The sequence below is a fragment of the Coptis chinensis genome, chromosome 3, assembly GCF_015680905.1.
Source record: "Coptis chinensis isolate HL-2020 chromosome 3, ASM1568090v1, whole genome shotgun sequence".
Classification (NCBI taxonomy): Eukaryota; Viridiplantae; Streptophyta; class Magnoliopsida; order Ranunculales; family Ranunculaceae; genus Coptis; species Coptis chinensis.
The window spans coordinates 18,924,659-18,951,112 of NC_141458.1; the positions used below are offsets into that span (position 1 = coordinate 18,924,659).

At 37.7% G+C, this 26,454-nt stretch overlaps 5 protein-coding genes, 2 long non-coding RNA genes and 1 pseudogene across 10 annotated transcripts; 4 read left to right on the top strand and 4 right to left on the bottom strand.

The window, feature by feature from the left end:
• Positions 1-772: 772 nt before the first annotated feature.
• On the bottom strand, positions 773-2,459 carry LOC147508458 (uncharacterized). Of its 2 annotated transcripts, none has more exons than XR_015218069.1 (2): positions 2,240-2,459; positions 773-1,999 (listed from the first exon to the last, which is right to left on the bottom strand). It is a non-coding gene; the product is annotated as an uncharacterized LOC147508458 (long non-coding RNA). The 2 variants fall into 2 exon arrangements; XR_015218070.1 differs by having other exon boundaries at positions 773-2,003.
• LOC147508459 (uncharacterized) lies at positions 1,372-2,001 on the top strand. Its single transcript, XM_086600984.1, has 2 exons — positions 1,372-1,504; positions 1,586-2,001. The coding sequence occupies exons 1-2, from the start codon at positions 1,393-1,395 to the stop codon at positions 1,987-1,989; spliced, it is 516 nt and encodes a 171-aa protein (XP_086457110.1). The 5' UTR covers positions 1,372-1,392; the 3' UTR covers positions 1,990-2,001.
• A 413-nt stretch (positions 2,460-2,872) lies between the features above and the next one.
• LOC147508460 (uncharacterized) lies at positions 2,873-4,381 on the top strand. The gene is made up of 2 exons (XM_086597107.1): positions 2,873-3,563; positions 4,080-4,381. Exons 1-2 carry the CDS (start codon positions 2,873-2,875, stop codon positions 4,379-4,381), a joined length of 993 nt encoding a protein of 330 aa, XP_086453233.1.
• Positions 4,382-7,410: 3,029 nt separating this feature from the next.
• LOC147508461 (uncharacterized) lies at positions 7,411-10,906 on the top strand. Its single transcript, XM_086600982.1, has 10 exons — positions 7,411-7,457; positions 7,589-7,673; positions 7,763-7,819; positions 8,032-8,139; positions 8,377-8,580; positions 8,648-8,731; positions 9,119-9,262; positions 10,217-10,271; positions 10,366-10,436; positions 10,527-10,906. Exons 3-8 carry the CDS (start codon positions 7,777-7,779, stop codon positions 10,234-10,236), a joined length of 603 nt encoding a protein of 200 aa, XP_086457108.1. The 5' UTR covers positions 7,411-7,457; positions 7,589-7,673; positions 7,763-7,776; the 3' UTR covers positions 10,237-10,271; positions 10,366-10,436; positions 10,527-10,906.
• A 3,048-nt stretch (positions 10,907-13,954) lies between these two features.
• Positions 13,955-14,318, bottom strand: LOC147508462 (uncharacterized). The gene is made up of 2 exons (XR_015216367.1): positions 14,232-14,318; positions 13,955-14,125 (listed from the first exon to the last, which is right to left on the bottom strand). It is a non-coding gene; the product is annotated as an uncharacterized LOC147508462 (long non-coding RNA).
• A 1,383-nt stretch (positions 14,319-15,701) lies between these two features.
• Positions 15,702-18,428, bottom strand: LOC147508463 (SNAP25 homologous protein SNAP33-like; annotated as a pseudogene). The gene is made up of 5 exons (XR_015215681.1): positions 18,423-18,428; positions 17,256-17,738; positions 16,629-16,722; positions 16,411-16,541; positions 15,702-16,313 (listed from the first exon to the last, which is right to left on the bottom strand). The product of XR_015215681.1 is annotated as an SNAP25 homologous protein SNAP33-like (transcript).
• A 1,507-nt stretch (positions 18,429-19,935) lies between these two features.
• TIC55-II (translocon at the inner envelope membrane of chloroplasts 55-II) lies at positions 19,936-22,577 on the bottom strand. Of its 2 annotated transcripts, none has more exons than XM_086600985.1 (3): positions 22,010-22,577; positions 21,313-21,415; positions 19,936-21,195 (listed from the first exon to the last, which is right to left on the bottom strand). In XM_086600985.1, exons 1-3 carry the CDS (start codon positions 22,243-22,245, stop codon positions 20,074-20,076), a joined length of 1,461 nt encoding a protein of 486 aa, XP_086457111.1. In that variant the 5' UTR covers positions 22,246-22,577; the 3' UTR covers positions 19,936-20,073. The 2 variants fall into 2 exon arrangements, with proteins under 2 accessions (XP_086457111.1, XP_086457112.1); XM_086600986.1 differs by having other exon boundaries at positions 21,313-21,395; positions 22,010-22,526.
• A 1,046-nt stretch (positions 22,578-23,623) lies between these two features.
• LOC147508465 (Peroxidase superfamily protein) lies at positions 23,624-26,195 on the top strand. The gene is made up of 4 exons (XM_086599137.1): positions 23,624-23,986; positions 24,089-24,268; positions 24,367-24,532; positions 25,483-26,195. The coding sequence occupies exons 1-4, from the start codon at positions 23,771-23,773 to the stop codon at positions 25,896-25,898; spliced, it is 978 nt and encodes a 325-aa protein (XP_086455263.1). The 5' UTR covers positions 23,624-23,770; the 3' UTR covers positions 25,899-26,195.
• Positions 26,196-26,454: the final 259 nt, after the last annotated feature.

Here is a 26,454-nt window from a genome sequence, read left to right on the forward strand (position 1 = left end):
CATAATTCATTCTTAGGTAATAAAATAAAGGCAACATTTCAAGTTGTCAAGTAAATACTAGGCTGTAAATGCGTGTGTTGGGTAGTATTAGGTGCATGTCAAGGCATGTGACAACTCTCAAAATGTTCAACCCATTGCTTGGACTGTAGAACAAAATGCCGAGTATTTCAGGTTTCCAACATCTTAAATTTTTTCCAAACTATGTTTTGTGATGGTTGCAGAATTTTATCCTGAAATGGCATTTTGTTCTATGGTTTGGATGCTTAATGACCAAGTTTGGTAATGGAAAACCAAGCTAGTATTCGACTTGTAAGTGTCCACTGAAACTACTACGAAACTGACAAAATATTAAGTGTCCTAACAATGGTGTAGTCTCTGATACTTGATTCGTTTGTAACCAAGTTTGTGAGTGCCTATAGATTGGTTGGATACAGGTTTTTCCAACCGTTAGAATGTCGAATATTACTAATCAATCACCTTTAACTGTTCCTTAGCTGGTTTTTTGTTCACGTCATTCGAGTGGCGATAGTGAAACTGATCTTTTTGTTGATTAACTGTTGGTGCTTGAGAAACGATGTCTGCACCTCGTTGGGGAAAGCACTGTTTCTTCAAAATAATTCCTCAAATTAGACTGTTACTTTTTGAATGCTTATAAAAGTTGGCTCAATATAATTTGGTTGGTTGGTTGACATATAATGTGTTCTTGTAGCATGAAATTGTTTTTTTGGTTTCATCGTGCAAGTAGTTTCATTTTTGCTATGTTGGATGGAGATTTTCGCTTTCGTCTCATTTTATAAATAAATTAGATGGGATGTTGCATTCTTTAAGATACAGAAATTTAAGAATATTACAGATTTCCAAATAATGCATGATCAACACAATTATATTCATAGTTTGTTTCAGGCAATTTCGACCATTGCAGATAATGATAGAAGTGTCAAATCCCTTAGCTCACCAACCATCCCTGCTATTACCACTGATATAGCTACTCAACAAACTTCAAGTGCAGCCAAGGACAAAGTGTGTGAAAATGGTCCTCAAGGCATTGCTGAAATTTTAAGACCTCTGAAGAAGGCAAGGGAAGGAGAAGTGACAGAAGCTCCAATGTCCCTAGAAGTGTGCCATGCAACTATGCAAGAGGAACGTCTGTTGGAAGCCATGCTGATGTAGAATCACAAGATGTCCGCTCTTTAACTACAAAAGGCAGTAGATGTAAGTCGCAATATAGAAAGCTCAGATTTTTTTATCGTTTGCATTCTACCACTGCTTGGATTCTTTATTGTTACCACTTTTTCAAACACATGAATTACCCAAATTTGTATCGTATTCGTCTATGATGAGGCTCTTGCTGTTTTCCTTTTAGATCCTGAACATGAAGCTGCCAGCAAAGACATGAAAGTAGTCCATTTAGAAAGTCGACAATTCTTGAGCAACTCAGAAGAACATCAAAGTTTGACTCGTTGCCTTGAAAAGTCCGTTCCTTCTATCTTGCAAGAAAATGGAGGTAACCTCGAATAAATTTGTTATTCATTTCCTTGTGAGACTGGTTAGGTTGATCTTTACTGCCCTTTTGGAGCTTCAACAGATTACCAAAATATGTCAAATGATGCAATCACTGCAGAAGATTCATCAATGAAGAGTCTCAAACACCCACAGTTATCAAATGTGGTTGAGAGTTCATTCAGTTTGGAGAAAACTTTCAATGATGAGTATAACAAAGCAGTAGGAGATGAGAGAGCTCTTCATTCCTCAGTTGATGTTTCAACAACTTCAAATTCAACTCCTAGAGAAAGAGACCTGCCTTCTGATGCTGTATTTGTGAGCCAGAAGAATATGATGCTGTCAGGTCCTGAGAGAGACGATGAATCATCAAGATCTTTTAGGAAGGCAAGGACAGAAGCAGCAGAAGTTTCCTTAATTGTCCTTGAAAGCATGCAATGCAAGAGGTATATCTGCGCGAAGATGCACTCATGTGGAGGCACAATATAGCCTTTCCTCCCTAACTTCAAAAGGTAAAAGACCGTAAATTGCAATACACAAGAGCCCAAACCAGATATTTTCTAGTATTACTAGCTAGATATTGTGTTTTTTAACATATAATTGGTTTTTCTAATGTTCCCCATCTGAAAGGCACAGCCAAGACAACTATGTACCCTTTGTATATTTGTTTTACAAGGCAAAAGGTATTTTAGTGTTGATTAATGTAAGAAGGAATCTGTCAATTGAATCTAGCTCTTACCTTCATTCAGATGTCGTTGAAGCCGAACATTTTGAGGGAATTGCCTTGCCTGAGCCTCAGGTGCATTGTCAGAAAAAGGAGGATGTTGTTCGACTCACAGGACATTTCAAGAACCTTTGCGTGGCATTGTAATTCTATCCTTTTCAATAATTAATTTTATGTGACCATAAAAGTATATATTCAATAATTAATTTTCTATACTTACTTTGCAAACTGACCTACAGGATGTTGGAGTTTAAACTCAAACTAGTAGTATTGTTTTGTTTCAATAAGGGTCGTGTGATGTGTCACCAAGTCTTTTGTTGGACCAGGTCTTTACCTGTTTCACACAATCTTAGATAGATAGTGCCACAAATATAGGAAGTGGTGATGGCTTAGTTGAGTCAGTTTCTTTAGGAGCAAGTAAGAGTCTATAAACACCTATAAATTGGTGTAGTCTTTTGAATTGAATATGATAGTAAGTATTTGATTAAAGTCTTCACTCTTTCTAAACTTTTCTGCAGCAGTTTATCTTTTCAGTTTTTTGATCATTTAGATATTAGAATTCATATCTAATATCTTACATTTGGTATCGGAGCTTGGTTATCTAGTGTTCTTATTGTTACTTAGATTGCTTGAAAGCAAGTTACAATGATGAATGGATCAATTCAACCTCAACTGCCGAGGTTTAATGGAAAGAATTTTGATCAATGGTGCATCCAGATGAAGGCTTTGTTTGGCTTTCAGGAGCTATCCGAGATTCTCGAGCTTGGGTATGTTGAGCCTATTGATCAAGCTGCAACTACAGCTCTCACTCCAGCCCAGAAGGAGAGTTTGAAAGAAAACAGAAAGAAGGACAAGAAGGCTTTGTTTTTTCTCTATCAAGCCGTAGACGAGATTGTTTTTGAAAAGATTTCGATCGCAACGACGTCTAAGGAAGCATGGGAGATATTGCAGAAAACTTATAAAGGAGATGAGAAGGTGAAAAGTGTAAGGTTGCAAACTTTGCGAGGTGAATTTGAATCTCTTTATATGAATGATTCTGAAACTATCTCTGATTATTTTTCACGAGTTCAATCTGTTGTGAATCAATTACGGGTTAACGGTGAAAAATTGGATGATTTGCGTGTTCTTCAAAAGATTATGAGATCCTTGGCAGGACGTTTCGATTATGTTGTTGCTGCAATTGAAGAAGGAAGAGATCTTTCAGCCATGACAATTGAAGGGTTGATGGGTTCTTTATGTTCTCATGAGCATAGGATGAACCAAAGGAATGCAGGGTCGTCTGTAGAACGAGCTTTTCAGTGCAAAACAAATGTGTTCGAAAAAGGTAATACTAGCAAAGGTAAGACACAAAGTCACAAAGAAGGGTGGTAAGCCTAATCGCTTCAAAACCAATGTCTCTGCCCGGTTGAGAGAAACTCTAATCAACAAGTTTCGGAGATTGGAAGTTTGATAAGTCCAAAGTTAAATGCTATGGCTGTAAGGAATATGGTCATTATCGCTCGTGAGTGCAAAGGTAAATTGCCTAAGACAAAGTCCGAACATGCTAACTATGTTCAAGATGAGGTTCGGAGAAAGAAACCTTGTTGTTAGCTTGTAGTGCTTTCCGAAGAAGAACATCATGGCACATGGTATCCGGACACCGGTGTAGCAAACATATGTGTGGGACGAAGGAGTTGTTTTCTCACTTAGATGACTCTCAGACGGTGACGTAAATTTTGGAAACAAAGCAAAAGTTTCCATTATGGGCAAAGGTACGTTCTCATTCAAATGAAGGATGGTTCACATGAACATATTTGATGTCTATTACGCCCCTAGCTTACCTAATCGAATTTGCTAAGTTTGGGCCAACTTTCAGAAAAAGGTCTTAAAATTAGCATTAACAAAGGTGTTTGCGGTATTGAGAATCAGAAAAATGAGCTTGTTGCTATGGTGAAGATGACCAAAAATCGCATGTTCCCTCTACCCTTGAAAACTGAAATGGTCTGTTCTTTTAGTGCTCTTGTTATGGATAACAATTGGTTATGGCATTTTCGGTTCGGTCACCTGAATTTTCATGGTTTACGATTGTTGGCAAAGAAAGAAATGGTTACAGGACTACCTTTGCTGGAAAGCTTTAATCGGTTGTGTGAAGGTTGTATTCTTGGCAAGCAAAGATAGAGACTCTTTTCCAAAGGGGGAGGTCACGACGAGCAACACGTAAATTGGCTTGTGCACTCGATATTTGGCGCCCAATGGAAACCGTATCACATGGAGGTAATCGCTATTTTCTTTACGCTCATTGAGGATTACAAAGAGGAAAACTTGGGTTTATTTTCTCAAGCAAAAATCAAAGCTTTTGAAAGATTTAAAGAGTTCAAAGTCTATGTAGAAAAACAGAGTGGTCTGAGTTTGAAGGTGCTTCGCACTGATAGGGGGGGAGAGTACACTTCCAATGCTTTCTCTGATTTTTGCAAAAATCATGGAGTTAAGCATCAGCTTACAGCTAGCTATTCCCCTCAACAAAATGGTGTTTCCGAGCGGAAAAATAGAACCATCGTTGAAATGGCACGCAGCATGTTACAAGCCAAAGGTTTGCCAAAGAGTTTTTGGGCAGAAGCTGTCTCTTGTGCTATATATATCTTGAACAGGTCTCCTACCAAAAGTGTTCTTGATATGACACCCGAGGAGGCATGGAGCGGTTACAAACCAAATGTTGACTCTCTTCGAGTATTTGGGTGTGTTGCATATGCTCATGTACCAGCTGAAAAGAGAAGAAAGTTTGATGGCAAAGGTGAGAAATGTATTTTCATTGGTTACAGTGGTATGACAAAAGGCTATAAATTGTTTAAACCACAAACCAGTGAAGTTATTGTGAGTAGGGATGTCGAATTCAGTGAAGCTGAAGCTTGGAATTGGACATTTAATGAGAAGAACCTGATGGGGATTCCAATGTGTGAAGATTCAACTGTTAGAGTCACACAATCTGATGCAATGCAGGGAAATCTGGGCAGTCCAGTATCACCCAATTCTTCTCCAACTCTTGGTGCTGCTATACGCACCTCGACACGTACTCATGTTTTGCCTGCTCGCTTGCAGGATTGTATTCTCAGTAATGATAATGATGCATCTGATGAGGAACTTGTAAACTTTGCATTATTTGCCGATTGTGATCCTATTACCTTTGCAGAAGCATCCCAAGATGATGGATGGCTTGCAGCTATGGATGTAGAAATTCAGTCCATTGAAAAGAACGATACTTGGGAGCTGACTTCTCTTCCTAAAGGAAAGAAATCGATAGGTGTAAAATGGGTTTACAAAACCAAGTATAAGCCTGATGGCCAGGTGGACAGGTTGAAGGCTCGGTTGGTTGTGAAAGGGTACAAGCAAAAGCCAGGCATTGATTACTATGAAGTTTTTGCACCCGTCGCAAGACTTGATACTATTAGAATGGTGATTGCTTTAGCTGCCCAAAAGCAATGGAGAATTCATCAAATGGACGTGAAATCAGCGTTCTTGAATGGGTTCCTAGAAGAAGAGGTCTTTGTTGATCAGCCAGTGGGTTATACAGTGGAAGGTCACCATGATAAAGTTCTCAAGTTAAAGAAAGCTTTATATGGGTTAAAACAGGCACCGAGGGCGTGGTACACTCGTATCGACTCCTATTTTCTGGAGAATGGTTTTCTTAAGAGCCCCTATGAACCTACACTGTATATCAAATCTACTTCAAATGGAGCTATGCTCATTGTCTGTTTGTATGTAGATGATTTGATATTCACAGGCAATGATCCGAGCATGTTTGCTGAATTTCGGAAGGCTATGCATAGTCAGTTTGAAATGACTGACATGGGGCTTATGTCTTATTTTCTTGGGCTTGAAGTGCTACAAAGTCATGCTGGAATCTTTGTCTCACAAAAGAAGTATGCGTCAGATATCTTGAAGCGGTTCAAAATGGAGTCATGTCAGCCAATAAAGACTCCAGTTGAAGAAAGGTTGCATTTGTCGAAATTCGATAACAGTGAACTTGTTAGTCCTAAGTATTATCGGAGTTTAGTCGGTAGTCTACGTTACTTGACATCTACTAGACCTGATATTGTCTTCGGAGTTGGTGTTATTAGCAGGTTTATGGAGACACCAAGCCAAGCTCACTTGCTTGCTGGAAAACGAATTATGCGCTATGTCAAAGGTACTATGAGTCATGGTATTTTTTATGCTTCTGGTGGTCATTGTGAACTTGTTGGATACACGGACAGTGATTGGGCAGGTGATATTGATGAAAGAAAGAGCACTTCTGGTTTTGTGTTTCACATGGGCAGCGGAGTAGTTTCATACTCATCGAAGAAACAACAAGTTGTTGCCCTTTCCACCGCTGAAGCAGAGTATATTGCAGCTGCTTCAAGTGCATGCCAAGCTGTTTGGCTGCGACGCTTATGTGAGGAGCTGCATCACAGCCAAGCACTCCCTACTACGATTTATTGTGATAACAAGTCGGCAATTGCTCTCACTAAAAACCCAGTGTTTCATGGGAGGAGCAAGCACATTGAAATCAAATTTCATTACATTCGCGAGCTTGTCAGAGACCACGAAGTTGAAATGGAATTTTGTAAGTCTGAAGATCAAGTTGCCGACATTCTCACAAAACCATTGAAGGCTGAAGCTTTCTACAAGTTGAAGCAGATGATGGGTGTTTGTAGCTTTGAAAGTTTGAGTTTAAGGGAGGCTGTTGGAGTTTAAACTCAAACTAGTAGTATTGTTTTGTTTCAATAAGGGTCGTGTGATGTGTCACCAAGTCTTTTGTTGGACCAGGTCTTTACCTGTTTCACACAATCTTAGATAGATAGTGCCACAAATATAGGAAGTGGTGATGGCTTAGTTGAGTCAGTTTCTTTAGGAGCAAGTAAGAGTCTATAAACACCTATAAATTGGTGTAGTCTTTTGAATTGAATATGATAGTAAGTATTTGATTAAAGTCTTCACTCTTTCTAAACTTTTCTGCAGCAGTTTATCTTTTCAGTTTTTTGATCATTTAGATATTAGAATTCATATCTAATATCTTACACAGGAGGAAGGGGTGGCAAGTCAAACAGAGAATGTCTCGACGAGGAAAAGAGATCGACCGAAAGGTTCACATAACAAAAATTCTAGTTCTCACCTTCAGTCAAATGTCGTCGAAGCCGAACATCCTGCGGGTATTGGCTTTCCTAAGCCTCTGGTGCACTGTCAGAAAAAGCAGGATGTTACTCAACCCACACGACAGGTTCAAGAACCTTTGCATAGCATTGTAATTCTATTTTTTACCGTGTTCAGCGTTTCTTTGATATGTGATCACCAAATATATTAATTAACTACCTGTCTTATGCTTTACTTGCTTTGCAAACTGATCTACAGGATGGGGTGGCTAGTCAAACAGAGAGTGTTTCAACAAGGAAAAGAGGTCGACCAAAAGGTTCACTTAATAAAGAATTGGGGAAAGGTGGTGAATTATTGAATGGATGATATTATTTTCCTTATCGGAAATTGTTTTTTTTTAAAAACTGACATCACATGTTTAACTCTGTATGCGTAATATTGGAGGAATGCCTGAAGCATTGTGTATGGCCATGGCCTTTGAATCAAAAGGTAGGAAAAAGACTAATCATAGCACACTGGATTTGGAAAGCTAGACGCTTATATCCTTGTGACAGTGCAAAGTGTGCAACATTTGTGTGCATTTTATTTCCATCACTAAACCTGTACAAATTTTATTACAAAAATTATATTTTTTCCCGTTAAACTAAACCTAAAATTGTATCAAATTTGTCATTATGTAAACCCTTTGTGTCACTTTATAGGTCCAGAGCATGAACCTGCCATCAGTGAAGTGGACAAGCAAGTAGTCGATGCCGTGAAGAGAAAAAGAGGACGATCAAAGGGTTCTGGCAAAAAACCATCAGTGGGAGGTATGAAATACTTATATTTTCTGATTAGGAAACTTCTCTAAAACTCAGGGTCCTTGTAATCCACTGATAAAAGAAGCAAAATAAATCAGGAAGTGGGAGATTATAAGCAATGCTCTTGGGTAAAGTTTATGTTGAAAGTTTATATTTTATTCAGAGTCTTGATACTTATTCCATAGGACTTCACCAAGCCATGTTTCAAATGGATCTATTTTGTAAATCCTTTGTGGCACTGTATAGGTCCAGATCAGGAATCTGCCATCAATGAAGCGACAGGTTTTCAGACAAGCTATACTGTGGAAGAGAATCAATCTCTTCCACTGTTCCAGAAATCTATCATCAATGGAGCAACAGAATCTCAGACGAGCATTTATGGAAAAGAGCATCAACCTATTTATATGTCCATTGACAACTCTGATTCTCCAATACAGAAAGAAAATAGAGGTAATCAAGAATTGCTTTGTAATGCATTGTTAGTCTAGTTCGGCTAATTGTTAATGTGTTCATGTAGAAGAGGTGGACAAGCAAGTGGTGTATGTTTTGAAAAGAAATGGTGGACTAGCAAAAGGCTCTAGCATAAAAGCATCAGAGGCAGGTGTGAAAAAGTCTGAAGTTCTTCTATGATTAGGAACTCCTATGCTAGAGCCACACATTTTAATTTTTTTTATTATAGTATCTCTACTTTAAAAAAAACAACAACCAAGAGATTGAGAAAACGGATAGTAAAGGCCTGCTTTGTGCATAAATTTATGTTGGAGGGTTTGCCGTTGCCATTAAGACCCCTCAAGAAAACAGAAACTAACTGCTAACCTAAGGAAACTAATTGCTGGAATTGTTGGTCACTCTATCTTCGAGAGAATGAGATTTGGTGCCGCATCTGGCATTGACTAAAATTTTCTTTTCACTTGATCAGACTCCCATCCTCACCCGATGATGTATAGTAGTTGTCTATATTGAATTGCACAATCTGTCAAATTTGTAGGTCCTGAGCTTGAAGCTGGCAGCCAAGAATTGACGTTTATCCAGACAGAATGTATACATTGGTTGAGCCCCACTGAAGAGCAGCATCTAACTTTGTTTCCATTTCCTGAGAACTCTGATGTGCGTTTAGTGGAAAAGGCTGGAGGTAACTTTAAATGAATTTATAAAGGTTTCTCTTATTATTTTTCCAATGAAACCCTACAAAGTCCCAACTGATAAATTGGTAGGAAAATCCCATATAAAACTTAACATCTTTGGTTGGCCGTGGATCTTACAAAGCCCTGGCTACAGGCCATAAAGCATTGTAATAAATTTTTTATACTGTCTGAATGTGATTGCTCCAGGAAAGATTCCAGAGTATTGGCAAACCACCAAATAGATTATCCATTATTGCGATTTTATCCATCTAGTATACCAAGGTAGTAACTAGCCAACAGCAGTCCCTTTAGGAATGCATTCTTCCACTAAGTATCGATAAAGGTCCCCTTGTGCTGCTATCATGATGTAGTGCTGGCATCTGGGTGATGTATTCCTTAGAATCTTGGTAAGAGGCTCTCACATTTCCTTTTTCCTCAATCGGTTATTGTGCATACAAAATGGTAATCTTTGGCCTCTGGTCTGTCCTTGGAATTTCTCTTGGAAAAGCAAAGGGAATAACCGTAGAGTTATTCTTGTGTGTTTATTCATTTTTGTTGAGGGTGTTGATGTGTATGCAGTTTTACTCTTTTTGTTTCTTTCTGTTATATTTGTTTTGCCTATCCAAAAGAAAAAGGACAATATCCCCTCAGACATTCTTCTTGCCCAACTCCCTCCTCTTCAACGTGCTCAAGCTTTTCTCCTTTTAGCCAAAGCTACTTCTACACTCGTTGCATGTAATTAATCAAACCCTTTTGTTTGCATTTTAATTACTTATTTATTTGTTTTTTATAACTTAGGGTTGATTTGTTTTTGGTTTGAAATGTTTATAGTCTTGGTTGAGATGTAATGGTGTTCATCCAAATGACCACCCTGTTAAAACCGAGCTTGTAAGTTTTGTTTTGATGAGTTGGGTGTGTTTATTTTGATGAATTTGAATGACGGGTGTTTTTTATTTTTGTAGGAGAGATTAAACTTGTATGAAGATAAGCTCAAGTGGTTTATGGCGATAAGTAAAGGTATTTCTATTGTTGGGCATTTGTTGTTTTGTTAATTCATGTCATTGTATATGTTTCTTTAGTTTTGTTTGATTTTATAATACGCTTTGTGCAGTCGTTCTACTACATTGAATTATCAAGTGGCGACTCGTTTTATTGAACATTCATTGCCAGATCTTACTAGTGGTGTGTGACAAGCTTTGTTTATTATAAATTATATGGTTCAAGTGATTTCCTTTCACCATTATTTAGTTGAAGGATTGTATGCTTTTGTAGTGCAAAGGCAGAGCATGAGGGATATCAGTAGGGGTGAAACAGTGAGAAGTAGGGAGCGCCTTAATGCAAAAAAGAAACGGAAAGTTCAGTCATCAGACAAAAAATCTGTTCGGAGTTCGGACTGCTGCCCAAGAATTTCTCAAAAAGGCAAGGCAAGAGATTCTAGGTGCTAATAATGGTGATATAGAGGGACCTCTATGCCATGAAACTTCAGACGGAGAGGATGAACCGATGGACTAATTCTCACTTTGTTACTCAGGTAACATAACGCTATTGTGGACTGCCTTTTTATTCTTTTGTTTAGCTGTGTGCAATAGTTTTAGGATTTGTAATAACTTTTGGAATGTTTAAAGTTTTTATGATGATAATGTTTTTGTCTTGATTTTCTTTTAAGGTTAAACTGTTAATTGCCGCCTTATGGAATGAAAAAACATTTTTTTTCTACTAGTTGTTAGAAGTTAGAACCTCACCACTGCGATAAACAGATATGAGAGAAGCTATTTTTTGTCAGTATGGAACGTATTGCTCTAACAATCGTTTGTGATTTTTTGATCTACTCTTATAAGCATGTTAGTGTAATTGACAGTGAAATTGGTGAACATAGGTATGTATGTAAAGCTAGAGCACGGGTTTATTTATACCTGACACACTTTGTGCACACTACCAATCTTAAGCATGTACTTTTATATCACTAGATAATTTGCCCGGCATTCGCCGGGCTTACTACATTAATAGCTGTACTAAAGAATGTGGAGCATATGTTCCCTAAACCCCATCTAATTGACATCAGCATCAATCAGCATGTCTAACCGGAATCAAAAAACATAACCGTTTTCGGGCGCCAAAGCAGAGCTGTTGTGACTTGAAAGATCCAAAGATCTCAGGTAATGTTCAACTACAAATTAGCATCCTTCTTAATGTTAATTACTCTTATTGCTACTGTGCTACATACTCCCCTTGTGTTCTTCACTACAAATTATCCTCAAGGCTACATACTACTCACTGTTTTCATGTCCATGGAAAACAACTTGCTAATTTTCACTCCGTATTAAGACTTCACCTTTTACCCTTTGCCAACAATATAAAATACAACTGGCAAGAATATGCCCGAAGGGATGCAATCTCGATAATTGATGCAGATAGTATCTCTGTGGAAAGAACACCTACAAATAAAAGTAGTGGATACATAACTAGAAGGGAGCAATGTCTACAAATAAAAAAAACGGCTCTATCAAGGTATAGACATGATATTTTACAGAATTCTACAAATAAAAATAGTGGATACATAACCGTAAGGGGAGCAATGTGTGAACTAATCGATGACCTTGAAGATCTACACTTCTAAAACGGCTCTATCAAGGTATAGACATGATATTTTACACGAAACATAAAGCATTCACACGATACCACACACATTTCAAAGTTGCCCGTTTGTCGCCGATTCATAGACTATACCACTCAATTGTAAAGACCCGGATATATCCAAGATGTGCGAGATGGAACCAATCACCATATACAAATGCCGAAGGTATATACCATCATATACTATTCACGGTCTTTTCAAAATTAAATTGAAACATCATCAGGCTTGCATCCTTACAGGTCAGCACCATCTGGTATCAACAACACATGGTTGTTTTATTTTCAAGATCTACATGACCTTGTGCTTTGCTTGTGAAAGAGGGTAAGTGTGGTTAACAAACCCGCAAACACCGATAGTTGGAAACAGTTCTCCACTTTTAGTAGCTCATCTCGAGCTTTTGTGTAGTGAAAGAGTGAGGGCCTTGTTAAGAACAATGATTTTGCGAAAAGCATGTAGTACAACCTTAAGGGAGCAATGTGTGAACGGATCGATACGGCCTTGGAAGATCTACACTTCTAAAAAGCGGCTCTATCAAGGTATAGACATGATATTTTACACGAAAACATAAAGCATTCACACGATACCACACACATTTCAAAGTTGCCCGGTTACCGCGTTTCATAGACTATACCAGCTCAATTGTAAAGACCCCGGATATATCGGTATGTTCCGAGATGGAACCAATCACCATATACAAATCTTTGAAGGTATATACCATCATATACTATTCACCGGTCTTTTCAAAATTAAATTGAAACATCATCGGGGCTTGCATCCTTACAATCGGCACCATCCGGTATCAACACTACGAGAACCGGTTGTTTTAACGATTTTCAAGATCTACATGACCTTGTGCTTGTGAAAGAGGGTAAGTGTGGTTAACGCTAACCCGCCCATGACACCGCCAGATCGACATTGGTAAACAGGTTCTCCAAAGAAACTTTTAGTAGCTCATCTCGAGCTTTTGTGTAGTGAAAGAGTGAGGGCCTTGTTAAGAACAATGATTTTGCGACAAAGCATGTAGTACAACCCGAAGGGAGCAATGTGTGAACGGTGGTGGTGTCTGACCTTCAAGATCTACACTTCTAAAAACGGCTCTATCAAGGTATAGACATGATATTTTACACGAAACATAAAGCATTCACACGATACCACACACATTTCAAAGTTGCACGGTTACCGCGTTTCATAGACTATACCCGACTCAATTGTAAAGACCCCGGATATATCCAAGGTATATGCGAGATGGAACCAATCACCATATACAAATCTTTGAGAAGGTATATACCATCATATACTATTCACGGTCTTTTCAAAATTAAATTGAAACATCATCGCTTGCATCCTTACAGTGTGGCACCATCCGGTATCAACACTTCTGAGAACCGGTTGTTTTTTAATGATTTTCAAGATCTACATGACCTTGTTCTGCTTGTGAAAGAGGGTAAGTGTGGTTAAAGCGAACCCGCAACACACCAGATGCGACATTGGTAAACAGTTCTCCAGCAGCTTTTAGTAGCTCATCTCGAGCTTTTGTGTAGTGAAAGAGTGAGGGCCTTGTTAAGAACAACGATTTTGCAGCAAAGCATGTAGTACAACTTATTTGATATCTTTCTCTATAACTTTCTTATTAGATATCAAATGCTTGAAAAAAATGCTAGCTATCGGATTAATATGACACAACCACTTCTCTAAAAGGTATACAATGGTAAGAGAGGGAGGCATCCATGGATAGATTGGATTTTACGGTCATAAATCAATTTATTTTAAGAGTCCTACTTATTCTAAACTAAACTAAAGAGGAATATCCGACTTACCTCATAACTATTCTAGACAATCATCCTGTTGCATACATCATTCGACATGCTCTAATTACATAATCTGATTTAGTTCAGGTAGTATTGTTTTTTCTTTATTATGTGACCTCTATTAAAATATTTGTTTTAAAAAAGCCTCAAGTTAGAGCTTCCGCCTAAGGCCTCGCCTTGGGTTTAGCCGGCCCTGTGCGTATACATATTTACTTGCCTTTTATCCTTAAAGTATTGCATCTGTTTTTTCTAGTAGCAGTAGCAGTAGCAGTAGCAATAGCAATAGCAGTAGTAGTAGTAGTAGTAGTAGTAGTACATTTCTAATTTCTAATTTCATTCTTAAAATGGCGATCTATTCCCAACCTCTCAAGACTGTCTACCATATAGAGTTCGGTATATATATCCTGAGGATAAGCAGCTAGCCAGAACTGAGCAACCAACATCAATTGCAGGGATGAAAAAATTAATTAAAAAAAAGGTGAAAGGACAGTGTAGTAACGTAGTAGACCTTTAGGACACAAATAGAGATATTACCTGCGTTGCCACTCTTTTCTAAGAGTGATCTCAAATAATTGAGGCAATTAATGTCTTGAAACTTAGCTAGAGCAGCTGCAGTGGTAGGCGATGGAGTTAAACGAAGGACCTATTCTTTCCTCGATATTTAAGTATGTCTTTCCAATTTTGTGACTTCCCCGGTCCTTCCGATACATATGCTAGATAGAGTCTTCCTCCTTGAGTTGCTTCGAGCATCCGGAAGAAAAGAACTACTGATGATGATGAGAACAAAACTACCTACCAAGCTTTTCATCTAAGCGACTCTTTGTTTCTTATTATTCGGGATTCCATTCTGAGTTTCCAAAGCAAATTTTACAGATGAAGGTATGTGAGGAAGAATTTGAAGATAATCATAGTGGAAATAAGTAGAATAGTTGGTAGAAGAATGAATGACGTCAATTTAGCTAAAAATATTGAATTTAATTAAAAACAAATCACAGTATATGATTAGACAAATCAAAGTCCTCAAAAGGTATTAAACATAAAATTAGTAGCAACACTTACCTTTTGCAAAGCAACAATGTGTTTTGTTTTGATATTGAAAAGTTGCTAAGTATTTTTGATGCCTGAGCAACCTATCTAACTCAAGAAGAAGAATGTCATCCCATTGAAGCCAATCAATCCTACACCGAGAACAATGAGCAAGTTCAAAAGATCGGCTCGAGTAAGGCAGCCTCTTTGTCCCCAGCACACCAAGATATGTAGGAATTCCTCTCTCAAAAGCAAACTGGATTTGGTTCTGATGCACATCATTAGGTGCTACAGACATCGCCATGATATCAGATAAAAGAAGATAGGCACCGAAACTTGCAACTCCACACCCCACATCAAATATCGTCAGAATCCTTCCCTCATTGTTTAAAATATTATTTGAAAAGTTGAGCATTTGTTAGTTCAAACCAAGAACAACATAATTGCACTGGTTTTGCAATTTAATTATAAAACTGATCTACACAAAATATAATTGAGAAAAAAGGAAGAAATGGGCTTTAAGCCGCGGTAAAACCATCGAGAAGAGAGAGGGAGATAGTCTCAAACAAAGTCATGGAGACATCTCCTCTAAGACACTATTTCTTAGCAATAAAACAAATTAAAGGAGGAAGGGGCTAGGGCTACTGTTTCATGACATTTCCATTTTATACTACTGAAGGAGAAAAAATCTTACATTTGCAAGTAAGGCAATATACATGTCAGCTCCATAATGAAAATGAGTACCACCACCAAGAAATATAATCTTTTCACCTTTTTCAACCATCCAATTCTGATCAGATTTCTCATGTGCAAGGTGAACATGAGGTATGTTTGCTTTCCATACTTCATCTATGCTTCTTGGCCACTTGATTGGGACCTACAATAGTCCAAAAACAATGACACTTCTAAAATTTCCAAAGGAAAATAAATTAATAACAAAACATCTTTCACTTAAGCTATTAACCTTATAGCCTGTTCGAGGAGGAATCAAGCAATTGAAGCGCCTTTCAGGTAGAGGACAATGTCTCTCGTAGTGCTCCACCAAAGATAAATCAAGCTTCAATCTCATTTGGTATATTAGATCCTTATCTAGGCACAGAATCAATTCAGAATGCTGATCATCACAAACCTATGAAGCAAGGAACAAAAGTTTAAACTTACCAGGAAGCTGTCCAAGACGTCAGAGAAGATGAGGAAATCTCTGCTGAAATTGCTCAAGAAAATGGGTTTTCACCCAGGAATCTAGAGTTGATTAAATGGACTCTGAAGTTGCAATTAGACAAAAAGAAAATGGAAAATCAAGCAGTAAAAAATAAACCGAAACAATTAAATAAGCATGGTCAGAAATAACCTGCTTGCGATTCATAGCAGTGCTAGAGTTGGTCGTACGGTTCATAGAAAAAACGTTTGTTGATGAACGAAAGTGGGGAGAGAGGGAAATGTTTTTACTGCTCTGTTTCCACAACTGTGCACTATAGGATCGAGGACACACCTTTCAATCTCAGAACCCATATCAATAGCCATAACCTTCAGTTCACCCAATATGTCACTTAAATCATTCAGTCCATCGTCTTGCTTTGTCTTTTTCACCTTTTTAATATACACAAAGATCAAAGTTGAAAGAGATCAGCTTAAAAGAAACAATATGAATTTAGCTGTGAGTTTTACTTTCAATGCCAAGATGTACCTCAACTTTCTATAGTGCAATTGTGGGTTCAAATGCCGGTTTTCTAGGGTTCAATCTTCCCTTAGGAACTAATGCCAGTCCCAACTTCTCCCTTTGCTCCAAGTGATTTCCCCTTCTTTTAAATGAATCATCTGCAACCCAACACAGGTATTCAGGTAAGCAAAGAGAAACTTTTCTAGCTAGTAAAGTCCAAAGATTGAATATGATCTGATAATTACCTCTCGTAATTACTGGCCCTTTAATTGCTTTAGTCTTCTTAGGCTTCCATGTTTTAGAAAACATACCACCAAGACTTCCCAATAGCTTCTCACCCTGAAACACGCAGCTAAGTTATCAAAAACTGAAAGCGCAACTAAGAATCCAAAAAAAAAAAAACAAATTTGGATCTCTGTACAGTGTAGTAGTGTGGGATAAGTACTCCAGCATATCGAGCATGCAAAGGCAAAGGTCAAGTTGAGACATTAATGACAAACACTCAATCACCACCAAAAGGTCAAATGACCCTATTCCCAAAGCTAGTGGATATACTTAATGCTCCACACGCATAGTTCACAATCTTTATTGAAAACTCATTACTTGCATATCTTATAATAGCTAAACAGCAATACATTGTTAAATCCTTCTGTCACCAAAAATGATGTTTTGGTTCGAGTTATATCAAATTTAACTTTATTAGACAATTTAACAGTAAGTTCTTAAGAAAAAAGATATTAGCAGATGTTTAACAAGCAGATATTCTCGCTTTAACCCCTCACCCCCACCCCAAAACACACAAATTCACAACGCTATTTATATTCACCATCCACAAGGCAAAAATACAACAAATATAGGACAAATAGCCATACCGGATCGAGATCCCGATCAATGTTAGCGGTAGCCTCGTGAGTCCTTGTGATTTGCTCACCCTGGCGATGCAAGGTGATCAAAGTCTTAGTAGCATCATCTCGAATATCCTCGGCAATCTTGAGACAACTATCGACACTTTTTTGTTGTCTCCTCGACCTTTTGCGTGGCATAACCCCTCCAGTTCTGCCGCTCTCGGTTCTCCAATCCTCCGAAATCACGGAAGTCATTTTTGTATTTGTTTCTCGAAGCATAACTAATCGTAGAAGCTCCACTTCCCTCGTCATCACTAAAAGCATTGCTTGTTAAGATTCGACGATGCAGTGTTTGAAGAAGTATGTCTTCTTGGGAGTAAAGGTTTTCTTAGCATCAGAGTCCGAGTCGGAATCAAATGGATTAGAATTGGACGAACCAAGAAATCCAGGTTCAACTGAGTTTTGTTTCACAACCTTAGTATTGGTTGATTTCCTAAACCAAACATCTCTCTAACTCCTCAAAAATTGCTTGAACTAATCAATAGGGAGTTGATGATAACGAAGCTGACATTTAATTTTGACATCACTCTATCATTCTTAGTTTAATTTTGGAAGAAGAGAAGAATAAGAGAGAGGGTTTGAAGAAATGATTTTTTTTTTTGAGAGTTGGAAGTGTTTTGTAGAATTAAAAAAAGAGAGTGGAGAGAGGTTTTTATCTATTTTGGATGAGGAACAATTGAAATCGGCAAAAAAAAGGGGGTAGAATTTATTTTTTTATGAAAAATCTTATGCCTTAGTCTCAAAAGGGGATTGACGTAGGTCACTAGGAGCATTTTCCACTACTCAGTATTAGTGGTCTTTGACGGACGGAAAACTTATAGAGTCCGGTTTCGCTGTCCCAAAGATTTGGTGTCCAGCTGTCCAGCCAATCAGAAAAGAACATATAGGGACTTTTTTAAAATAATAATTATTCTTAATCACTCTTTGAAATTACAATCCAAGTCCTTAACTAAATTGACAAACGTTTCCTGATTGTACATCACAATGGGATTCAACATTTCAACGGAAACTTCTCAAGACAAAGATGAATTTCTGGTGTTGCTGCCTTTCTCCTCTCCAAAGTCCCAACCTCATCATCTCTTTGAAATATATTGTTTTGGAGTATTAAAAACCAGACAAGGTATGGATAGCTACCTCCATGGTGAGAAAATTCCAACGGAAGTTCAACCAAAAAATCCATCTGAAAACAAGTGTTCTCAATTAAATGGAATTGACAAGAAGACAAGTATTTTCTTCGACAAATAAATGAATTCAACGTTAAACAAATCGAAAGGGAGAGGGGGGAAAGATAGATTTTGGCCTGCCTTGAAATTAGGAAGATTGGGTCTTGGGCAGAATAATTGATAAGGGCTGGCCATCTGCACAGATTCTACTTGCCCCCATGCATTTATGATCCATGGTTCAGAAGACAATTATAACCTGGACACTTCTAGTATAACGGTGACTCCCCTTTACATGGTGTTACTAAGGGTCATTCTTCCAGCCACTATACTACAACGCCAAACAGAGGTTTTTTTTTTTCACTATTATTGTAGATGGGGCTCCACGTTTTTAAAATATTGGAATATTTTCCAGCCACTTAGAAAACAGAGGTAAATATTGGAATATTTTATTAGAAATAAAGAAGTAAGTCGAAAAAACCTACAATTACAATTAATAAATAGATAAATTGTAATTTGTCAGAGTTTTTTTTATCAAAATTTCAAATCTAGCTTGAGTCCTTTTGATATTGTGAAACACATTGCCAAAAACAGTTTTATTCTGAGCAGTCATTTTAATCCTAGTTTTTGTCAGCTTAATTATCATATTACAATCAGGTCTATCATGCTTAGCAGTTTTCCAGACATATTTTAAAATAGGAATACAAGTATCATTTTGGAACCAACATATTAAAAAATCTAAAAGGTTTATATGTTTTTTCTACATTACCACATAAAGATACATTAAGAGCCAAGTGATCAGAGGTGGCACAGACAACAGATTTAACTACAACATGTGGAAACAATTCTAACCAATCAGTACTAGCTAAAATAGCTTGCAAAAGTAGCTTCTACTTGGAAATAGCAACTGTAATTTCGAATTGTTCTATACATTTAGGATGGCACTTGACTGTATGTTCCGTGGCTTACTTGCTGCAGAAGGCTTTAGTGAATAGATGCAGTGGCATCTATTGTAAATGACATTCTCCGACACTTTGAGCAAGAATAGGTGTGGGTTTGAAGTAGGGATAGCGATGTTTTTAGGTTTTTCTACCTCTAGATTTCATTCTAAAAAATAGCAAAATAAATGGTAAAGATTCTACTGTTTTAAGAGTTTTAAACGATTATGAAAAAAAATGGGTTTTTAACTGGCAGCAAATATTTCACTTACGTGGACCCATAAGAAAAGCTAGCAACATTAATTTGCACAAAGGCGACTCCCAGGAAATATAACTAGTGTAGGAATGTAGGATGTTCCATGGCCAAAATCTTCAAACTTTTCTGCAAATGACTTGTTATGAATTTTAAAATGTTGGTGCTCCAATCAATAGATTTGCACTGAGTTTTATGCTGAATGATAATGTTCTCGTCAGTGTTTCAAATGCACGCGATTTCATTAGAGATGACCTGTGGTTCTGGGGAGGGGTGTAAAGCCGTAATCGAAATGGTTTCACGACTAATATAACTTTTGATTTCAAGTGTTGAGAACGAACTTGGCTTATATGCACACTGCTGTATAATTATCTAATTCGTATAAGGCCCCAAATCACAGTAATCAAAATCTTGGTTTCCTTTGGCTCCAGAGTTCAGAGTCTCCTGTGGACCCTGATGAAATTTGTTGTGTTCAATGCAATTGCACTAGAGCATGCATGCACTCCAGCCAAGCACAATGCTGATGAAACCACAAGCAGGGTCTTCCATTGTCGAGCCGAAACTAGAATGGCTAATGCAGCAGCAGCAAGGGCCAAGACAGAGAAGGCATTTTTCCAAGTCTGAAAAGCTTTAACAACATTGCTACACTCCTTGCAGTGGATAACATGACGGAAGTATCGGTTGGCTAGATTAGGAGCATGCATAGTTCCAATTCCACCCTTAGCAGGAAGAGAAGCTGAGATTCCAGCCACCAGTCCTGCTGGTGCATGTTCAACCACAGCTGGTTCTGTCGGCAATGAAATCGTGCTGTGTCCAAAATGATATGGCATTCCATGTCCAACTTTATCCATCCACTTCCTGTATTCTGCGACCCAAGTGTCCGACGATCTTAAATTAATGTATAGCTCCTTAGTAGGAAGCTTCTCTTTCACTAGAATTTCATTTTGGGACGAGAGGAATCCCATGTCTTGCTCAAAGACTTTACCGGCATTCTGGTGGAAGTACCACATCGGGAACAACTTTGCTAAGGGGGAGCTTCTTCTTGTCCCTCCAAACCTCACAATGAGCATAGACTTCCCTTGCCCAGAAGGTCGACAGAGGAAGAGACCTGAGGAGTAGTGTTTCTCTCCATTCTTGTCAACAATCTCGCGGTTGTTCTGAAGAACACATGGCGCATCAAACCTTAGATAGTTTGGCATTGTTTGATCCTTCTCTCTACCCCACAACCCAGCAAATCCTCTATTCGACCGCTCGACTACCTTGAACAGAAGTGCTTGAGCATCTTCCCTTTTGGCACTCCAATCAGTTCTATCATGTGAGATTGGTACATGGGCTGGATCCATGAGGTTCTCAAGAAGTATGGAATGATCATATGGAAGTTCATGGGTGGTGGAGATGTCTTGAAACCCTGGCCGGGCAAAGTTCTCAAACCAAGGTAATTTTTCGGGGTTCGGTGGATTCTTGTCTGACATCCATACCCATATAACTCCTTGAGAGTCCCTAACTTCATATGTTTTGACGCATGCGTTTCGAGGAATTTTCGCTCCTGATGGCAGCTGTGGCAATAAAATTTCCGCCTCATAAATTTGATGGTTAACTTGCTAATCGCAAAATAAAGGATGGAAATGCATGCATGAAAGATAGGATTGCTAACAATCTGAAACATGACAGACCTGAGGTATCTTTACACATTTCCCCTTGCCTTCGAATTGCCAACCATGGTATAGACATTCCAATCTCCCATCAACCAACTGACCTTCAGATAGTTTCGCCAATCTGAATTATTTTTTAGATACTTCAAAGACCAAAGCTTAAATGTTCCAGAATTAGATCTATAGATCGAGTTCATTCTTTCATATACATGCTAACATGCCGCATGGTCTAAGCAAATTTCTACCTCTTATATTGCAAGAAAAGTTTAAATACGCTGAAGAATGAAGGATGGACTATATATTTTGCATATAAAAGGGCCACTGACAATTACCATGACCGAGTTTCAAATCTAGAAATTTTATGTATACAAAGACAGAAAGACTAAAACATGGTTCGACTATCATGTTCTTGTGATACTGGCGAAAAAAGTGATACTTCAATATCAGCTAAACGTTTTTATCGAAAAGCAGTGACACCGTGTGTGGGTTAGGACACAGGACTACATCATCTTCTTCCAATTTCAATTTTCCAATACATTTTGTTTTCTCAATCCATATAATGGATCATATAATTAAATTATTTTAGATCAAACAAAGTTAACAATCCATTAAATAGGAATTTAACAAACTGAACAAGGCCTATATCACTTACTTAAACGTAAAAAAAAAAAAAAAAAAAAAAAAAAATGTAGATAAAATTCGGAATCTGGGTATGTACCTGTGAGGACATCGATCTTGGAAACATTGAAAATCACCATTACCATCACGATACAAAACGATTTGCTTATCGTAGACAGTTAGTCCTAAAGGAGCATCATCTGGTAAATTTTGTGTAAGATAAAGTGGATACCATTCTTCTCTCCAGTCATACTCTACAGTCTCATTTTCTACCTTTTCCTTTTCATCAACATTAGACTCCAGTAAAACATCATAATCTTCTCCTTTTTTCTTCATCAGTTAGCACTTCCCCGCCAAACTCTTGTGCTACTGCAGAACACTGGTGACTAACTCTTGTTCTAACTTGTTTAAGCTTTACTTTAAGTCCCAAGATTGTAGGAGAAGATATGAAGAGTTCATTAGCATTTCTTCTTCTTGTTGTTGAGTTGGTGTGGTTAAGAGCAAGTGGTGTGAAGGGGAGAAGTTTTTAAGTGTGAAGGATCAGAGATGAAAGGTTGTAATAAAGCCATTTTATGGATTGAAGAAGAGTTGAAAACAAAATAACGAACTAAAAAGTGTGAGAAGAACAAGTAGAAACTTGATCAAGGAGGTGTACAGTTGAGTGAAGCATCGTTGCTCTTATCCTGACCACTCAATGAAGCAGGTAAGGCCAAATAAAGTGGGTCATAGGCCCGCCAGATTGGCGCCCCATATGACCATATGTCTAATTACCAATTAGTCAAAAGCATGCTAACATCCATTTTTTTCTTCTTCCTACTTGAATCTTTATCTATTGTCCTACTTTAATCAGTTTAATGTTCTTAGACAGGGCTTGCTAAATTTCCCACCTTACATTCAGAAAATTGTAATATTGTATACTCATATTAAAATATTATTAAATCGAAAGTGCGCGCAAAATCAGCATTCTTTCAAATAAACAAGATATGTCCACCATTTTGTTGCAAAAACAATATCAATTGATCCTCACTAAGATAGCTTGTTCTTGGATAATTTTCTGTTCCAATAAAAAATCTAAACTTTAACTACAACCAACAATCACAACTTAAACTATGAATATAACTATCACAAAAAATAATAGAAATATAAAACAAGTAAAATATACCACAACACAAAGATTACAATGATGCTTTTATAAGTATAAGAAGGAAGATTATAATCACTCCTCTCAAGTCTCTCCACCTTACTAGATCACTCATCTCTCTTTACAAACTTTCTCTTTGTAATGATTTTCTCTCAATTTTGATTAATTTTAAAATTGGGTTTCTAATCAAGACTTGATTTTCCAAAGCCTAATTTCTATTTTTATAGTAATCTGCATAGAAGTCTGCAAGTTTAGGCATGAATGCGCTCGCTCAAACCTCTTCACACGAACAGTACCGGTTTCTCTCCTTCTTCCTCATGTGAAGGATAACTCCAACATATGCCATGTTGTACGTACAAAACTGATTACAATTACACACTTGGGCATATGAACCAGTCTAGTTCATTAAGTTGTGTCCAGTATGGTGACATACTAACTTGTAAACAACTGGTACCTAAATAAGTGCATGCAAGACAAACTATTATTCTCATCCTTTGTTATGAAATCAATCCATCTACCTTCTGCCATCACTGAAACTGAATAAATGCTACTTTAAGGACAAATTAATGAACTATCTCTTTCTTCTTGACTACTATTTGATCATGTGTGAGCTGCGACTGACTTTTGTGTACAATATGAGGGTTTAACAAACAGCAAAGCCCACCATGAACATTACCGCCTTCGGTGCATATTAAGAAGTCTAGGCGGCAATTTGAGTCTATGGAGCTAAATGTGTTACTGTACAAGCTCCTATTACTTTCTCTCTTCTGGGTCTCAGCATCTGCTACTAACTCCAGCTTATCTATTAACTTCTATGCAACTTCATGTCCAACAGCAGAGCTCATGGTTAAAAACACTGTTAAATCAGCTTCAGAATCAGACCCAAAGATTCCTGGGAGACTTTTACGGTTGCTGTTCCATGACTGCATGGTAGAGGTGAGTTATAACTTATAAGTCAAGTTCAATAGAAAAAAGAAAATGAACCAAAGTGAGCAGAACACTGATTTTGTGAACAATTTTGTTGTGACATGTTTGAAGGGGTGTGATGGATCTGTGCTCTTAGAAGGAAACGGAACAGAACGAACTGATCCAGCCAACGGATCACTTGGGGGATTTGCAGTGGTGGAATCAGCAAAGAAATTACTTGAATTCTTTTGCCCAGAAACAGTTTCTTGTGCTGATATTCTTGCTTTGGCTGCTAGAGACGCTGTTGTATTTGTAAGAGCCTTACTCATTGATTACTTTTCAATGAAGGTCTCAACAGTTGATATATGAAACTGATTAGGAGTGCATGTATTTTACTGTGCTTGTTGCAGGCGGGAGGACCGATGATTCAGATCCCGACGGGAAGGAGAGATGGGAAGGTATCCTCAGCTTCTAATGTGAGAGGCAACATAATTGATACGAATTTTGGCTTGGATGAGATGGTTCAAATTTTCTCCTCTAAAGGATTGTCTTTGGATGATCTTGTTATTCTTTCAGGTAAAGAGTACAAGAATTAGCAGCGAAGTTGAAATGTTCTTTTACGGTTATGTTCAATTTTAGTTACTTAAGTTTGCTTGTGAGTTCTGAGTTCTGAGTTCTGAGTTCTGACCACAGTACCAAATTAATTAGTCCATCTGCAGCTGCATAGTGTGATGCTCGTCAATCTAGACTGCTCAATTGACTGAGCACATTAAAACCCATGTGATGCGTTAAAATTTAGAATGTGTTGTTACTTGTTAGTACTTATTAATTAGTAGCTGGAGCACATTCATGAACTATATTTACCAAACCAATTTAAGAGTGTTATTTCGTTCCATCATTATAAAAATGCGGAGATCACTTAGAATTTGGGAGCGACACTAATGAATATATCTTGTTTTATGTCGGTACATCATGTGAAGCATGTAATGCGCTTCTATAGGTAAACGCAGAATTTTTTGATGTCAATAACCACATACTCTGGAGTCTGGATGCACTCTGTACTGTGGGGAGGATGTGAGTTTGCGTCCTCCTACTGATGTCGAAGCCTAGTGAGGCACGTGTGTATTTGCGATTTTCACTAGGTCTTGTGAGCCCATAAATTGTACTTGCCAAGAAAAAAGGAGAGAGATGATAAACCTGAATGAACTTGGTTATGAATTAACGATGTAGTATGAAAAGAATTTCCTTTGCTCAAGTCAAGTAACAGTATATATGGATTTTCGAGGTGGTATAACAATGGAAGAAATGATCAGGTCATCATTGTTATATTGAATGTGACTAAGAGTTGCAGAAACCTATCACATACATATGGCACTATAGAATGTGCTACATACTATGTTTCCTTCTTAATAATCTATACGGCTACATAGATATTAGTAATTAGAAGTTTATAACTTACCTCATGCCATTCCCCCGAATACAGTAACAAGGGTAACTGAACAGCATTAGACTGAATATGAATGCAGGAGCTCATACCATAGGATCGGCACATTGCAACACGATCAGGGACCGCTTTCAAGTGGATCCGAAAGGAAATATGACACTTATTGACACATCTCTTGACAAAATGTATGCATTAAAGTTATTGAAGCAGTGCCCTGTAGGTGGAAGTGCCTCAATAACTATTAATAATGATCCAGAAACATCATTCAAGTTTGATAACCAATACTATAAGAACCTCGTATCCCATCAAGGGTTGTTTCAATCAGATTCAGTGTTGTTCAGTGATGAAAGAACGAAGACAAAAGTAGTGGAATTATCAAACAGCCAGGACAGTTTCTTTCAGAATTGGACATCTTCATTTGTCAAGCTTACAAGCATGGGGGTCAAGACTGATAATGAGGGGGAGATAAGAAGATTATGTCAATCACTAAATGGATGAAGACTGAAGAGGGAGTCTTATCTTGTGTACTGTGTAGTATGTGTATTTAGATATGTTTTATTTTATTTTCTTTTACACATATACATACCTTACTTATATTGATTATTGTGTGTACGATAAAATAATAATAATAGGGTCTGGTACTCTGGTTAGACATGATATTAGGAAGGGTTAATCGTATATAAGGGGTATAACTGTACAAGGGTGGTACATTGTTAATGATTACCTTCACAGGTTATATATGTTAATGGATTGATTTTATTCTCGAAAAATAAAATGTTAATGGGTTGATTTAGTAGCAATGTTATATTCGGGGCAAACGACCCGTTGCCATTCATGATACGACCATTTTCAAGGAGTTTATATTGCAGATTTGTTTCCACTAATTCGCTTCATATAAGAAAGTGGTTATAACCGTAGCTGCATTCAGTGCATTCAAACTTACTTTACAGCACAATAACTCTCTGCAACAACGCACGACAAAGAGGAGGTTTTTGAACATCCTGTACTAAATGTTTTTACAGCTCTATCCAATTTATCACCAGAGCAATGTCTT